Here is a 19,077-nt window from a genome sequence, read left to right as displayed (position 1 = left end):
CTCACATGAAAAGCATGCAGCAATAACCACTACAAGCAAGGCTTCATATGAAAAGCATAGAGCAAGCAATCCACTGGCTAATTCCTATATTCATTAATATTACTGAGAGTAACATATCACAATATACAACATACACTCATTAAAATGAAAAGCTGACCATCAAATAATCACATTTATTTTATGCTAGTCTGTGAGAAATAATCTTGATACTTCATTTCAGTGAAATACATTAAAAATTTTCCACTGCCCGTCAATATAATAATAATAATAATAATAATGAGGACTTTGTATAGTGCCTAATCTTTAGAAGTTCTAAACTTTACAACTTTAGACAACACCTATAAGATAAAAAACATATAATGATATAATTACAAAAACAAACACCATGAAATTAGAAAAAATTAAAAAACATGATGAGAATATTTAAGGTAGGAAACATTATTAGGTCTTTAAGTTTGTTCTTGCAGTCGAAATAAGTGAGTTTTGAGAGCCCTCTTGAATGTGGTCACTGTGTCTTTGTGTCTAAGTTCAGTAGGCAATTCATTCCACGTTGCTGGGCCCTGGTATGCAAAAGAATGCCGTCCATATGACTTTGTTTTCATAGTGGGAATAATGAGTATATGATTGTCAGAAGAGGAGCATAATTATCTTGCTGGTGTGTACACATGGGTGAGGTCGGATAGGTATGTTGGACTAGAGTTCAACAGTGAAATGTAGCACAGAGAACAAATTTTGTGTTTGATTCTAGATTGAATGGATAGCCAGTGTAGGGACCAGAGTAGCAGGGAGGTGTGCTCTGATCATGGTACTCTAAGTATGATCCGAGCAGCTGTGTTTTGAACTTCTTGAAGTTTCTGGAGCAGATATTGAGATGAACCAGACAGAATTGAGTTACAATAGTCCAGTCTTGAAAGTAATAATGAACACACAAGTGTTTTAGTGGCATCAACTGAAAGATATTTGCGAATTGAGCTGATGTGTCTCAGCTCAAGATATGCAGCCTTGCATATGTTCATGACATGTTGGTGCAATGTGAGAGTACTGTCCAGAGTAACACTTAGGTTTCATACTGATTGTGTGAATTTAATGTTGGTGTTGCTGATATTTATTGTTTGAGGTAAAGGATGTGAATGAGAAAGTCTTTATGTTGTGATCAGAATGGCCTCAGTTTTATCATCATTCATCTGCAGCTTGTTACATGTCATCCATGATTTCACATCAGAAATGCACCTCTCTACACCTTGGATGGTAGCATCAACTCCAGCTGGGTGGCTAGATTTGTAAAATATACATATGATCCTTTGAACTTTATTTATTTTTTGAGTGATTAGGTAAAATTTACACACTGATGAACACACAACCATGATCATTTAATCATATAGCATCTCCTTTTGTTGAGCATAAAATAAAAAGAAAATTTGTTTGCTGAGTGAATAATGGAGACATTTCATCTTGTGGGTGAAAAAGTCAGTATTTTCATAAGTGACAGTGAAACAACTCATAAATATAATGAGTTTTTCACCCAACTGAAGACATATATCTATTATTCACTCTGATCAAGCAAATACCATTTATTTATTCCTACTTCCAACAGCATCTTTTAAGGCCATCTGAGTCATCAAGGAAGTATAAGTGTGTGTTTGTGTATGTGTGTATGTTTGTGTGTGTGTGTGTGCTTGTATATGTGTGTGTGTGTGATTTGGATTTTTAGCATAGCTTTAATAATTTTTCAGTCATACTGCTAAGTTGTCTCCAGTGTGGCAGTTTATAGTGATGTCTAGCACTGGGGCATCATGCTGCAGACACGTATCATCATGTTCCACCCAGTCACATTATCCTGACACCAGATAGACCAGTCCTAACACTAACCTCTTAATGCTGAGTGCCATGCAAGGCAGCTGCTAGTGAAATTATTATAAGTCTTAAGTTCAAACCTGTGACCTCCAGCATCCAAGGCAGATGCTCTAACCATTTGGGCCACTGAAGCGGTTTCAAGGATGTATATAGCTTATGCATATATTCAATGTAAAATGTAGGTCAGTGAACAACTGGTTTTCAGGGTGTAACAGAAAGAGATGCATCCAATTATCAAGTTTCATGATTGGAACATAAACAAAACCCATAAAAATGAACTTCTGACACAAAATTTGAAGAAAGTCAGCATGATATGAAATACAGGTCATTGAGACCTCTTTTGGCAAAATGGATCTAGAACTTGTCAAGATGCATCTACTCATCATGGTTCGTAGTTAAGGTAAAATGGATATAATATACTAAAAAACTTGTGGTCTAAAGCTAAATGCAAAACAGCAACCAAAGCCAGTAAAGGATGAAATTTATTGGTCACAGTGAGCTTCTTGTACTGTTAAAGTGCAGTAGCATATCATCACCAATGTCATTATTCTAGCATGAACAGAGCATAAAATTCAAAACTTAATTTAAATCTTAAGTATAAATTATGGTTCATTGTAACCTACTACTGACATGATGGTGTAGTGCTCATATAGATGCATCCCCAAGTTTCATGACTTTATATAGGATGAGTCTTGGTAGTCTCTTGAACCGAGGAAGACAAGTTGTGCGATCTCATCGACAATGAATGTGCATGTGGCTCTGGAGTTCAAATTAAGATGCACACAGGCAGTTGCAGGTGGGGCATGGGATATGGGTTGTTTGGGGAGGCTGGAATATAGATCTATGATGTCTCTCACGAGCTGCAGCAAGATGCTGGCGGTGGTCAACCTCGAAGGTGAAACAGGCTTTTCTGGTCAGGGCTCACCAGTGGTTTTCACCTAGACCGCAGTACTGTTGACATTATCTTCACAGTTAGACAAGTCCAAGAGAAGTGCCTTGAGCAGAACATGAATATGTATGCTGTCTTCGTGGACCTGACAAAGGCTTTCGATACAGTCAACAGAGATGCACTGTGGGTAGTACTCAAGAAGCTTGGGTGTCCTCAGAAGTTTAACAACCTCATCTGGCTCTTCCAAGATGACATGACTGGAGAGATTCTCTCAGATGGTGAACCCTTTGAGATATAGGATGAGTATACACAGAGCAATGGTCAAGAGCTAAATGCAACAACTGTATCTAAGCCAGTAAAATGTGAAATAAAGGTCACAGTGTCCTCTTCTGGAATCTATGTTGTAACTTTATCTAAGCCAGTAAAATGTGAAATAAAGGTCACAGTGTCCTCTTCTGAAATCTATGTTGTAACTTTATCTAAGCCAGTAAAATGTGAAATAAACATCACAGTGTCCTCTTCTGGAATCTATGTTGTAACTTTATCTTAGCCAGTAAAATGTGAAATAAACGTCACAGTGTCCTCTTCTGGAATCTATGTTGTAACTTTATCTTAGCCAGTAAAATGTGAAATAAAGGTCACAGTGTCCTTTTGTGGAATATTATGTGTTACTATACAATTACCTACTTTAATGATCAAAGCATGAACAGTAAAAATGTTGAATTGTACCAATGTTAATTAAATGTGAAATATAGGTCACAGTGTCCTTTTGTGGAATATTATGTGTTACTATACAATTACCTACTTTAATGATCAAAGCATGAACAGTAAAAATGTTGAATTGTACCAATGTTAATTAAATGTGAAATACGGGCATAAGGTAATACCTATCAAGACAATGTCTCATCATGTTTCATTATTCCTGTTATAGCAGTATTTATAGAGTAGATAATCTTCCATTTTCATCATGAGATTCAAGCAAAAGTAAAACATACGCTAGTCCAATGTTAAACATACGTCACAATAATCTTCTTTTGTTATAAGGGTATAGTACTAATAGTGATGCATAGAATCACCTACTTAAATGATTCTGGTATAAATAGTGCTTGATACTGAAACCAGATCAGTGAAATGTAAGTCACACTGACCTACTTCTGTGACAAGAATATACTACTCATCAACATGCATCCCCTTACCAACTTTCATGAACTGAGATATAATAAAATATAATAATATACAACTAAGAGCCTATTTGGTCACAAGCTCAATGAAAAAACGTAACCAAATCCAGAAAATGTGTAATGTATGCTACACTAACACTGCTGACATTATTTTGTTGGAAATGATGGGGTACTAACAGTGATGTAATCATTCATCTGCCTAATGATTCTACTTGAGAAATAAACTTAATACACACAATTTAACCAATCACACAATTTTACTTAAGTCAGTGAAGCAGGTTATATAGATCACAGTAACCTAATCTGTGATGAGTGTTTAGTACTCCTCAGCGTATAACCGATGTATTTTATGTACAAATTTAGCACTCTCAGTCACCTCCCTTGGGGGTAGGTGCTAAGAAACAAACTCTAATTTGCTGCACTGGCCCTATGAAAATAGAATAACTGACATTCAGCAAGACTGTACATATGTATATGCTTTTACTTGTGTGGATGCTAACACTGATACTAGGGTGAGTGAAAGGTGAGGTGAGCTAAAAAGCAGCAAGGTAAGAATGAAAAGAAAACAAACTGTCCACAACAGATTTACAAACCTTTGGTGGCAGCGACTCGAGGGCTTTTCTAAATACAGCTGTCAGCTCTTCTTCAGTACAATGACTAGTAATGAGTAATGCCAGCTTCCGTTGCCAAAGAAACACAGAGTTTGGATACTCTGTAGTAGCCTCCAATACCACTTCCTGAGCTTTCTTTATCAGGCCAACTCGAATCAAGACATCAATCTGATAAAAATAAGGCACAAAAATTAAAAAGGTTCTAAATAGATCTACCATAATTTGACAGTTTTTTTTTTGTGTACCACTTCTTAAATTGGTGAAACATTTTACAGGAAAATTCCTGACCAAATTCCCACAAGGTCGATATACTCATTCATATGACCTTGACCTTTGATGTTTTGCACCCAAAATGGATAGGGTTCTTCCTTATTTCAAGTGCAAGCCATCCATGTAGTCTGGTAATTAAGATGGAGAAGAACTGGAGTTAATGGTCAAAAACCAATTTTCTTATTTTAGTCAGTGATCTCAACCTTAGATCTTTGGGTCCTAAATCAGTATAGGTTGCTTCCTTACCAAAAGTTCAAGCCTCCCACAACATTAACTGTAGAGGGTGGAGAACTTGAGTTGCTGCATGGAAGATGAAGCAGTCACATACAGTCAGATGTGTATAATATAGCTGAACGGACAACATAACATAATAGCGGTCATATGATAATGTATATCATTTTAGGAATGTTTCTTACATCTGTAGTTCATTTTCATATGGAAGATCAGGTTTAACATTAGATAAAACAGAATAGATTATATTCAAAGATTTTTTAAGTCTGAAAAAGATGATATAGGTGCAAACCATTACGGGGCCCCGAGTAGCCGAGTGGTCTAAAGCGCTCTCTGTTATGGATCACTGCCATCTCACCTCTGTCTGCATGGGTTCGAATCTCGGATTCAGCCAATGTGGGTATGTGAAAAAGCTTGCCAGTAGCTTCTTGTGGGTCGGTGGTTCTTTCTGGGGTTTTCCCGGGTTCTTCCTCCACCATTAATACTGGCTGCCATGTATAGCCTATCATGTGCTGAAAAATGGCGTTAAACCCTAAAACAACAACAACAACAAACCATTACCTCACGTATACTCCCTGTCATCATTTCCACTGGATTACATTTTTCAGCTGGAAGTTTCTTTAAAATACAGTAAAGTTATTTATTTTTATGCATTCTAATTTTGTGTTTTTCAAACGATGACATTGTTAACAATATATAATTCTGTGGATTTTTAATGGAGTCCAACTTTCCTATGGATCATTGTTTGCTAGATCATTAGATTCATCTGATGGAACACAGTGACTTGATATTGCAGTAATCTGTGTCAGAAGGGTTACAAAACAAAAACACTATGGGAAGAGATTATTATTGCGTTTTCCAACCATCATATAATGGACAGGTTCTTGAATAAGAAAAAACAACAAACTTTAATGAATACATTTTGTGATGCATGGAAGTCCAATTTACTGCACAATTTCTCATTATTCTAATCACTTTTTCACTCTGGTAATGACTAAAATTATTTGCCAGTAAATTACTGATCAACCACAGCTATACCATAGCTATAGTCTGTAGACACTGTCCTATAAAAGTGGAAGGGGTTTATGTACATTCCTGTTGCAATGTTACAAAAAGAGTATTATTTGGATAGTGTAATTATCATGTATCTTGGGCCATTTGCATCTTTTACTGTGTACACTTAGTGCAGAGTACAAATTACTCACCACTGAAACAAAGCACAAACTTTTATTTTCTTGACATAATATCTATACTCATACACAAGTTGGGTCTAACTTTCAAAACACTGATCTGCTGGTACATTATATAATGGCCAATTATGGTCAATGTTTATTGTTCTACTGATTCGTCCTAACAAATCACATAGATCCAATTCTGCTGATGCATTATGCAAAAGCAGATCTGGGTCTATGCCCCTGGATTGTATTATAAGCCAGTATAAACGGCATACAATAAATACACTATAGTGATAATGATTACAAGCACACATATGGCTATGATCAAGGAGTTGTGAAAAATAATAAGTGTGTATTATCCTCCCTAACCAAAGAAAACTCTTACCAAGTGTAAGTGAGCATGATACATTTGATATCTATGTGGGTGGAGTAGTAAATGCTATTTTTTAAATCTAATTAAAGTGGCTCTAAAAGAGCCACTGAATTTCATTTACCATATATACTAGCTTATAAATTGAGTCCAACTGCAAGCAACACAGACCCTGATCATCCATTGGATAATGCATCCACCAATCAGAAACAATCTTGTTCCATTGATTACTCCAAATAAACTGCATAGAACCAGATCTGATGGTGCATTATATGATGGCAGATCTGCAGTTTGCCAAACTTTCAAATGAGTATAAGCTGTAATATAATTTTCATCATTGTAAAAGTATCTTTGTGAAGAATACAAACAGTCAATTCTTTTTGCACTTCACGCACTCAACTTGTTTGATAAGAAGTTCAATGTGAATTTGGTAGTATTATAAGAGTTCATGTATTGACTCTGTCTTGACAATAAAACAAGTCTCTCAATCAACAAAGATATCACTGTGAGATTTCTAAGAAGGAAGTTCTCAAACTAAAACTGTCAACAACTCAAATACCACAAAACAGACCAAAGCCCATTTAACATATATTTGTCAATCATTAATTTTGTTCTCTGACGAAAGAAGCCTAAATATCCAACTCATTGCTTTTAATAAAACAAAAGGCCAAAGCGTCCTGAGATCTCTCACCTAGCTGAAATCAGCCTAATATAAAAATGTAAGTAGTGGTTGGACAAGAAATCTAGGTCAGTAATATACTTTCTGTAAACATTTTCCTCTGGTGCTGTTGATTGTTATTTAAAAAAAATTGTTTCAACATTTCTTTATTGATTGCATCTTCATCAGTATTTGATGGCACAACATCATTTGCCCAATATTGAAATGACTTCATGCAAGATGCTTTACGTCAAAGTTGGTCATATTCAGTTGAGTGGTGTTATTAGATACAGATCAGCAATAATAGCATAAATCTGAAGGGTTTCCAAACTAGGACCCTTCAAGTCAAAATTATTTAAATCCTGCTGAGTGGTTTTTGAAAGACATTATAAAGAATTCTATAATCTTCTTTTACTGATCAGATTTTAGTCACTTAAAGGATTTCTTCATTTATGAATAGACAGCATAGTTAATGGCAAATTTGCCTCATTTTTGTACATATTTGTGGAAAATCACACTAACAGTTCATGCAAACAAATCCATCTTGTGCGACTTAAAGATTGCAGCACCGATACAACTATGTTAATAACATGGAAAAATTTCCATAATTATATATATATATATATATATATATATATATATATATATATATATATATATATATATATATATATATATATACACACACATATACATACACACAGCTCTGACTTTTTCTCATTTTTTACTCAGGAATTCCATGTGAAGGCATTGCTATTTTTATTGCCTGTTGCCCTGAATATTCTCTATCAAGGTCTTGCCTTTCTCTGATTACCTGTTGCCCTGCTCCTTGACACCATCTTTTTAGGCTGATGATACTATGCAATCAGAAGACTTGTGGAGATACTAGTTTGTGGTTTGGGAGTAAATGGATGATTGGGGGGGGGGGGCACTGTTTAACATAAAAACTACAATTAAACTATTTTTTGTGGTGGATCAAATTCTGTGCATTTTCATTACACACAAAAACTATATCCTTATAAACTCATTATCACTGAATGCCAGCTTTAGTGTTATGTGCAGCCTGGTTCCAGGGTCAGTGGCCTTGTTATAATTCAAGACAGACCAAAATAAATGGTATTAGAGAAAAAGAAAAGATGCATCTTTAAAATGATTCTATGTAATGTAATGTAAAGAAATGCTTTTTTTCTTTGATTCAGCTTCTGGGATTGGAGTTAGTGCCCAAAATACCCATTTTTGGCAAAAATGAAAATAAGTTTTCCTTGGTACAATGAGTAACTATATATACTAGCTTATAAGTCAAGTCAAACTGCAAACAAAGATCCTGATCTGCTGTATCATAATGCGCCTGCACACCAGGGTCTATGTTGTTTGCTTTAATGATTACTCCTAAAAAACTGCAGACTCAGATCTGCCAGTGCATTATCTGATGGCATATCTGGGTCTGTGCAGTTTGCGTCAACTTATAAGTGAGTACATATGGTAATATTTCCAATTTTACAGTATCTGTGAATCATTTTGGTCAGCAGATTGGAGCTGAACTGTATGGAACTTTACTCTTTGATACTTTCATTTTCAAGTTTTTTTTCCTTTCTTTGTAGAAAACTTCCTGCAACCGGTATGATCAACTTGTGATTTACCATGTATACCAAGGTCTTACTAAATCTTGCTTATGACTCAAACCACAGTGCAAAGCTAGTGCTTCAATGGCACTATACCATCTGGACCACTTCTTGCAAAGCTAGTGCTTTCACTGACACTATGCCATCTGGACCATCTCTTCCAAAGCTTTGAAACCTGCACAGATTGACTAAATTGTGTGAGTTCATTGTTTAAACAAAATTCAGACAAAGCCATGATTTACTTAGTCTTGATCTGAACATGTTCAAAACTATTACATACAATGGTGTGTGCTATGCATATATGCTAGAAAATTATTACAATCAATGGGGTGTGCTATGCATATATGCTAGAAAATTATTACATACAATGGGGTGTACAATGCATATATGCTAGAAAATTATTACATACAATGGTGTGTGCTATGCATATATGCTAGAAAATTATTACATACAATGGTGTGTGCTATGCATATATGCTAGAAAATTATTACATACAATGGTGTGTGCTATGCATATATGCTAGAAAATTATTACATACAATGGGGTGTACAATGCATATATGCTAGAAAATTATTACATACAATGGTGTGTGCTATGCATATATGCTAGAAAATTATTACATACAATGGTGTGTGCTATGCATATATGCTAGAAAATTATTACATACAATGGTGTGTGCTATGCATATATGCTAGAAAATTATTACATACAATGGTGTGTGCTATGCAAATATGCTAGAAAATTATTACATACAAGGGTGTGTGCTATGCATATATGCTAGAAAATTATTACATACAAGGGTGTGTGCTATGCATATATGCTAGAAAATTATTACATACAATGGGGTGTGCTATGCATATATGCTAGAAAGCATGATACGGTAAATATGCTCTACCAAAAACAAGCATTCTAAAAGGACACAATCATTCTTTCTAAAACTGAGATGAACACTAATGAAAACAGGGGAGATAATTATTTCAGGACAAAGTTCAGTAGTCACACAGATTGATGCATACACTGAAACATAAAGAGCAGAGTACACAATCAAGACATGCACTTCTGTATCTGTCAAATAAAGCATTTGAAAGAAAACTCTTATACAACTGAATAAAGATAAATAAAACTAATTAATCTGAGAATTTCTTCCAAAATATATTGTATTAAGCTACTCCTTGTTCAAGTCTCTATATCTGGAATATGTTTGTTTAAATTACTTTGGTACTGAAAATAGTTATTGACCAAATCTTTGTTCCATTCAGACAAAACACCTTAAAATATAAATCCAGGTCTAGCAACAGGTCTAAAAACTGACTGAAACATAACAGATTCAGTAACCATGCTTATTCCTAAAAATATTACAGCATGACCTATCTCTGTGTGCAATCAAATAGTTTGGCCTATCTCTGTGTGCAATCAAACAGTTTGGCCTATCTCTGTGTGCAATCAAACAGTTTGGCCTATCTCTGTGTGCAATCAAACAGTTTGGCCTATCTCTGTGTGCAGTCAAATGGCTTGGCCTATCTCTGTGTGCAATCAAATGGCTTGGCCTATCTCTGTGTGCAATCAAACAGCTTGGCCTATCTCTGTGTGCAATCAAATAGTTTGGCCTATCTCTGTGTGCAATCAAACAGCTTGGCCTATCTCTGTGTGCAATCAAACAGTTTGGCCTATCTCTGTGTGCAATCAAACAGCTTGGCCTATCTCTGTGTGCAATCAAACAGCTTGGCCTGTCTCTGTGTGCAATCAAATGGCTTGGCCTATCTCTGTGTGCAATCAAACAATTCGGCCTATCTCTGTGTGCAATCAAACAGTTTGGCCTATCTCTGTGTGCAATCAAACAGTTTGGCCTCTCTCTGTGTGCAATCAAATGGCTTGGCCTATCTCTGTGTGCAGTCAAACATTTTGGCCTATCTCTGTGTGCAGTCAAACAGTTTGGCCTATCTCTGTGTGCAATCAAACAACTTCATGTGTACTATCAAACAGCTCAGCCCCTCTCTGCATGCACTCCAACATCTCAGCATATCTCTGTGTGCAGTCAAATAGTTCAGCCCATTCCTGTGTGCAATCAAATAGTTCAGCCCATTTCTGTGTGCAATCAAAGAATTGAAGAAAAAAAAGACAATACCATACATTTCAACATTAGTCACCAGTACTCAATATTTCATCTTTACAGCAGTTACTCATCACTATTTAAAATTAGACATTCATTACCCAATATTTCAACATTAGTCAGTCATCACTCAATATTTCAATAATTAATTTGGTGATTTTATTTTATTTTAGCAAATATGGGCAAAAAAGACAAACATAAAAAATTAATATGTAACTGATAAATCTCTATTTATTTAGCATAGATACAAAATTTATTTTTCTTGCTCCTATCAAATATCATCATCTGTGTCCTCATTCCTTTATATTATTTTCTGATCTGCTAAGGATCTATCTTCTGTGGGAAATTTAATGCATTTTCCTTAGACTGGATTGCACTATAAACAGGTATCATTCTATCAGATATCATCATCAGCTTTGTTCTCATCCCTGAAGATTCCAATCTGATCTGTTAAAGATATCTATTCTGTAGAAAATCAAATACATTCTCTTTAGACTGGATTTTACTATAATCAGGCATCAGCATTTCCTTTTATTGAGACCTTCACATTATCATTCTGGTATCTAGCTGAATTAAATATTACCCTATGCTATGGATTACTGTCAGTAATGTAGTGTTATGTATATTTGATTTAATTTATGTTTGATTTAATTTAATTGTTTGTTTGTAAATTTTAAAGTTTTTTTTAATTCCATTACTTGCTATTGTAATCTAACTTTATTTACTAAAATAGAGTTCAGTTCTGACTGACTTTTTTTTATATTTTTGACATAAACAACTTTATAGAAACTTTGTATCTAATGCTGACCTAGTTCATGACCTTGATTCAGAACCAGTAAGAGTTGTAGTAAGCAACTTTTTTTAATTTTTTAAAATTCTTTCTTGGAGTAAGATTCATGAAGTGGAATCAAGGCCATATCTGGCCTACATGTCAAATAACATGTATCAATTAGGTTTTTCCAGAGGATTGACCCACATACAGGCATCTCTTTTGCACTGTAGCTTGATTTATTATTGATATTTTGAGAAAGAATAGTCATTAGCGCCTTAACACTTGAGAGGTCAGTGTTTTATGTTGTTACCAGTTTTGGGGCTAATTATTTTATTTTATTTTATTTTAAAGAAAAGTGATTCTTTTCCCTGTAAATACCAGTGCTCAAAATTAATTCTTGGACAAGGACATTAATCAAAATTTATACATAATTCAAATTGGAATATTATTTTCTTTGATTCAACAAAGAACTGTTGACACATCAGTATGATGCTGACCACAACATACGTCATCGCCTTCCATTTTGGATTTCACTGGGATTTGAACTCAGTTTCATTAGGATGTTTTGTTTCTAGGACTTCTATTTTTTAATTCTTGGACTATTTTTGGATTTGATTCATAAAACCATAAGTTCTTTTTCTCATTTTTAATGTGTTTTTCTAGAGAAATAAATTTGTTAAATTTTACAAAGCTTGTTGTCTTCACTCTTTTCTTGTTACTTTAGTAAGAGCCTAAACACATAACAGTAGATAATACGACAACAAAGATTTAACTTCAGAAAATGAAGTGAAAAGAGCTCTCTTGGGGCAGTTCAAAGTGAACTTCATAAAATGAAGGGAAAAGAGCTCAAATGGGGCAGTTCAAAAGTTAACTTGATACAATGAAATGAAAAGAGCTCTCAAGGGAAGTTTAAAAGTTAACTTCATAAATCAAGGGAAAAGAGCTCGCTAGGGGCAGTGCAAAAGTTAACTTCATACAATGAAATGAAATGAGCTTTCAGTGGAAGTTCAAATGTTAATTTCATAAATTATGGGAAAAGAGCTCTCTAGGGGCAGTTCAAAATTAACTTCATAAATTAAACGATAAGCGCACTCAAGGGTAGTTCAAATGTTAACTTCATAAACTGAAGGGAGTATGGCTTTCTAGGGGCAAGATGCAATCACACAGAATATGTTGTGTATATGACTGCTGAAGATCACACAGAATATGTTGTGTATATGACTGCTGAAGATTAAGGTACAAAACCAATGAAGAAAACAAAGAAAAAAACAGAATTTAAAAAAACAAAAAGGAAAGACAGTAACAAGAAAGTAAGAAAGGAATGAATGAATGACATGACTGGTCATATTTGATTCTAGATTTGTGGATTGGATACTGTAGTGAAGCAGTGTCAGTGTCAGTGTCAGATGTAAGCATATGTATTTACCATTATATTTGTGGACTGGACACTACTGAAGCAGTGTCAGATCTGGAAAATAAGTGTTTACAACTATATTTGTGGGCTGGATACTGTACTGAAGCAGTGTAAAATTGGGAACATACGTGTTTACAATTATATTTGTGGACTTGATCCTGTAGTGCAGCAGTGTCAAATCTGGAACACAAGTGTTTACAATTGTATTTGTGGACTGGATACTGTAGTGAAGCAGTGTCAGATTTGGAACACAAGTGTTTACAATTATATTTGTGGATTGTGAAAGCTGAATTCGATACTTGAATGAGGCAGTGTCAAAACTGGAACATAAGCAATTACAATTATATTAGAAATTGGTGAAGGTAATATTATAATATTAAATCAAAGAGCATTCCGAGCTGGTGTCATGTCAAAATTTCCATAAACTTTTGCATGTATACTTTGGGCACTGGAACTGGAGCATACATAATACTTTCTATCATCATTTCCACAAATATGAACAACATGAATAAAGTAACAGGAGGCCCAAGTGGGTTTAAGATTGCTTAGCTGGCTAACATCAATCTAAGGGCAAATGAAGTTAGCGAAGAAATATGAGCAGAGAGCTATTGACAGTTCTGGCACAGGCCCATCTGAGTTTTTTTCTCTCCACAAAATGAATAATTTGGTGCGTGTGTGTGTGTGTGTGTGTGTGTACAATACACCCTTTCTTAAACTATCAATGTCCTTGTTCCAATTGTGCAGAATATTAAATTGCACAACACAAAAATGACAAAACTGAAATAAAAGTCCCTAGAAGATGGGGGATGTCTGTTTTAATTTAGGACCAACTAGGCTTCTAAAGAAGTCTTTTGTTGATATGACCATCCATTCATTAGTAGTTACAAAATGATTTTCAAGATGGCTACTGTGATGGCCATACTGGATATTCAAGCAGTGCCATCTTAATTTGGAACAACTTGCCCATGTTGAAAATTTCATGACAATCTTCCAAGCAGTTTCAGAGAAGCAGCAATAACAAAGTTGTTCTAATGAATGGATGGACAATGGACAATACATGACATGCCATTCATGAAGGTCTTATGGTCTTATGACTAGATAATGTTGAGCCCAATGCACTTTGCAGTTCTACTTCACTTAACTACATTACGTTTCACTTTATCAGCTTGATTCTTGTTAGTCTTGCAATTTCTGTAGCTCTTGAAAGTGTAAATTACAAAACAAGTATCTGAAATTGTGATAGATGTGTATTTATATATAGAATTTTATTTGCAAATTCTGGGGTTGTGAAGAAGTGGGTGCTCATTTTTGGCAGCATGCTGAAGATGATGAAGGCAAAACATAATGAATGCAAAGATTAGAAATTATGAACATCCAATTATATTTAGATACTAACATTGTGTGTGTGTGTGTGTGTATATATATATATATATATATATATATATATATATATATATATATATATATATATATATATATATATATATATATATATATATATATATATAAAACTGATAAAATACTAGGTTAGTAAAGTATTAGTGTAATTTACTTTTCAAATATTCCTTAACTTACCCACGAATCAAAGAGATCAGCTGATAAAAGCTTGTTCTTGCTGGCTTCCTCAAATACAGACAATGTACTGTGAAGCCTCTGAAAATAAAAAGAAAGTCTTGATATTTTTTTATTTAATAGACGAAATGCAGCTAAGATGCTGCATGACCCAAATTCTGGACCATAATTACATGAAAATAGCTATAAAAAACATGTATATGTGACATATATCAAGATTTGCAACACTTCTAATTCTTAAAATATCATCATCATTTAGATGCAAAATCACTCACTAATATACATGGATCTTGCTCTTTATTGAACTTGTCCAAGATTTTGATGTTATTAGTATATATTCCAAGACTAATGAAAATCAGATCATAAATATGCAGCAGCCTGAGTGATAACATGCTCAGCCAATCAGATGCAGGATCACATCATTAATATGCATAGATCTCAATCATTATCAAACTTATCTGAGATCTTGATGACAGTAGCAAAGAAAGGTAATAAGCTCAGACAATCAGAAGTAAGATCAATGCATAGTTCTCATTTATTCAGGGGACAATTAACCTTTAGCTCAACTAGCTAGGACAAGTAAAAGAGAAAAATTTGATATCAGTAGTCCAATTTTGTATAAAGAACAAGCAAATTTATCAAAAAGAATACAATAATGAAATCTGGTTGTGACCTTTTTGAGAGCTGAACAGTTACAAGGGTGGCATTGAAAATAAACAAGTTTCATGCTTCTGTCACTAACGGCATCAAGGTAAATATTCTTAACAGTGAAAGAAATTGCTAATTAACCTTATCTTGATAAAACATTGTGATACATGAGATGCTATCAAATACAGAAACAAAACTGCACCATAGTTTATTCTCGAAGCTAAAAGTGCTTGTCAGACATAAAGCAGAAACAGATGCAACCACAAGATATATACATATGATCTTAACCGTGACCCCAAAAATGGAATGCAATGCATTTTGTAGTGGTAATACATAAATCAACCAAATTTCATAAATGTTTATCTTCAACAGATCATAAGTCATATAGTGCACGGGAAAATGGTACTAAACCTAAAGGTATTGGTCTGTGACCCTGACCTTGGAGTTCACACCCCCAATATTGTATGTGACAAATATAGAATGGTCATCCCTTAATTTCTGATAGCTCTGATGTTACGGAAAATGGAAAGGAAACTGTAAAGGAGTACTTAAAATACTAACCAATGACTTTGACCTTGATGATAGGACCCCCAATGTATTATGTTAGATGTCTGTTAGTGATGATGTGTAAATTAATAGTATATATATATATTTATATATGATTATGAATATACGCCAGATAAAATGGAAAGTGCTATGCCTGGATTCTATAGGAGAATGCTTGATAATACATGTAGTAGCCAGAATTAATATTTAATACAAATAATACTATCATACAGATTAGAGAATTTTTAATTTGTACTCTATGGAGATTCAAACCCAGGTTCACGGGTAAACGGCACCCACTGCCTTGCCTGCACACACCAGTCCATCTTCCATCACAACTAAGCACACATCACCAAAAAAAGACGCAAATTAGTCGGTGCTATATGCACTCGTGAATAGCAGACACACTCGCATGATGACCTAGTAATTAATTCTCATGTATCTACAGAGTCATTCCGGATTCCTATGAAAGAAATCAAGGTATATAGGATTAATTATAGAGAATTTTAAATATACATAAGGCAGAATGAAAAGTGCTATCCCAGGATTCTATAGGAGAATGCTTGAAAATAGTAGGTCGAATTAATATTTAATACAAACAGGAATCTGGAATGACACATGCTGAAAGATGTACACATTGCCATACCCATAAACTCTCTAATGGCCTTATGGCAAGCTGAGTTGTTAAATTTATTTTGAAGGAAAAAGTCCTGACCTAAGTAATAAATGGATCAACAGGATGTAACAGATACGCTAAGGTGAACAGATGACAAGATTGCTTACCATGGCACGTTCAGCATAGTGCGTGAGTAAAACAGTAGCAGTGATAATGCAGAGCCTACAAACTTTACAGTAAGTATACAATTAACCCACCCAGAAAGTGCAAAGGAAAAAAAGACCTTATTCATCCCAGTTATTACATATTGTAACTCCACAGACAAGCCATTTATTATGATAATAATACAAATAATAATAATAATAATAATAGCAATAATAATAATAATAATAATAATAATAATAATAATAATAATAATGATAATAGCAATAATAATAATAATAATAATAATAATATAATAATGATAATAGCAATAATAATAATAATAGCAATAATAATAACAATAATAATAATAATAATAATAATAATAATAATAATAATGATGATAATAGCAATAATAATATAATAATAATAATAATAGCAATAATAATAATAATAATAATAGCAATAATAATAATAATAATCAATATCATCCTTTCTTTGAAATGGGTTACACAATTAGCTCCAGCAAATGCAACTCTCCCTTGAGTTACGATAATAAACTAACAGAAGGTAAATGTACTTGGAGCAATAAAATATTTTACCAACAGAGTTATGAAATATCAATCTATAAAAATATAAAAGTCAAAGAAGAGACAGACTGTATATAGCCTTAAGAGATATGTAAAGAGTTCCAGGTGATGGCATTTAAAACTTTGTTTGAATACTTCTGTACATGGTTTTGAAATCTGAATATTACTTTGACAATCTGACTGTGTAAGTGATATTGTTTGTTTTCAGATGTGCACTCTGAAAAGGTTTTGGAGATAACAAGTTCCATTCTATGAATGCATCTGTAAGCAAGATCTTAAATAGGTTTTTCTGTCATGAATAGTCATCCACTATAACCGTGAAAATAAATACTCAGATGAAATATCCCATGGTGAATCTAAAATTAAATCGGCAGCCCATTTTTGTAACATGAAGACTCTAGTTTGCTGTAATTTGAACAGAGCTTCCCCGAGAAGTTGCACAAAGGCCCTATTAGGTCAAATGTATGCAATGAAATACAGTACACCATTGTCATCAGGTAAGTATTTATAATGCAACTTTGCAGTGATATTTGGGCAACAATGGACTTGCACAAATATTCAACATGTTTGTTTCACATTATATATATATATATATAAAATAGGTTTTCAAATTTTATATTTTCAATTCCAGTATTGTTTGCAAAAAGCTTAAGCTCTGTCACTGTTCTAATCTAGCTTACTGCTGCCTGTTACCCATCAAAGCACATCAGTTTTATTTTTATTACTTATCATTTTGTTTGTGTGCCACCAATCAGTTAAAATGTTACCTTTTGGAAGTCTGAAAACCCCCCAGATATTTGTATTAATTTTCAAGCTGACAAGATATGAGAGTGATTTTGATATTTTGTGGGCAGATAGCTTCAAGATTCCATCTAATCCTATTGATTTGGTTATGATGAACGTACATAGAAGGACATATAGTTCTATCTCAACAGCTTGTCACATATGGCCTGTGCCAGATTAAGACATTCCAGGGCCCTAAGCACTGGAAATATTATAGTGCCCTCCCCCTTCTTACAATATGCGAAACTCAATTAAACAATATTAAATGCTAAAAAGGTGGAAAAATACCAGTGTTGCCATCATTCCAGATCAAAATACTCATACATGCAGATCAAAATGGTCATATATATTTCATTCATTTTTAACATCAACAATTAATCTGAATTTATTCTGGTGCCCCTGTTGGGCTGGTGCCCAAAGCATGTGCTTGGTGTGCTTAATGGGTAATTCGATATTGCATGTGGCCCTGGCTGGCTGAGTGGTCTAAGGTGCTCACATTGACAGATCACTCACATCTCACCTCTGTCCTTGGCCAATGTGGATATGTGAGAAAGCTTGCCAGCATCTTCCTATGGGTCGGTTGTTCTTCCTGTGGTTGTCTTGGGTTCATCCTCTGCCAACTATACTGTCTGCTATGTATAGCTTATTTTGTACTGAAAAATGGTGTTAAAGGCACAAAACCCAACAAAACCACAGCTTGTCACACAAAGAAAATCATTCTTTCTGTGACTTTATTATTTACATGTTTTTCCAACCTCTGGAGATTTAGAACATTGTAACTCACCCGCAGTATACCAATATTAACAATATCATTTGAAAATAATATTGAAAGTACTTGCTATATCATTTAGTGATGTTAAGGTCATATTTTCATATTCAGCTTGAACTGAGAGTGTATATTTCCCTTTGAAGCTGAGTTCATTTAAGTATTTCCTTATTGCCTTTATTCTCCTGAATGGCTTGAACACATTCATTTTGCTAAGCACAGTTAATCAGATACTTGACCTTGTTACTCCAAAATCTC

General features: G+C 34.2%; 1 protein-coding gene across 1 annotated transcript in view; it reads right to left on the bottom strand.

The window, feature by feature from the left end:
• Positions 1–19,077, bottom strand: part of LOC149803595 (U3 small nucleolar RNA-associated protein 6 homolog) — a 254,661-nt gene that overhangs the window by 23,907 nt on the left and 211,677 nt on the right. Inside the window, exons 15-16 of the mRNA XM_089953343.1 lie at positions 14,733–14,810; positions 4,518–4,703 (exon numbers count right to left, since the gene is read on the bottom strand). Coding sequence (XP_089809469.1) covers positions 4,518–4,703; positions 14,733–14,810 — 264 coding nt within the window. The remainder of the gene's footprint in view (positions 1–4,517; positions 4,704–14,732; positions 14,811–19,077) is intronic.

The sequence above is a fragment of the Sinohyriopsis cumingii genome, chromosome 3 (assembly GCF_028554795.1).
Source record: "Sinohyriopsis cumingii isolate HCF-2022 chromosome 3, ASM2855479v2, whole genome shotgun sequence".
Classification (NCBI taxonomy): domain Eukaryota; kingdom Metazoa; phylum Mollusca; class Bivalvia; order Unionida; family Unionidae; genus Sinohyriopsis; species Sinohyriopsis cumingii.
The sequence above is the reverse complement of the archived record's forward strand: the minus strand, read 5'-3'. Positions and strand labels throughout refer to the sequence as shown.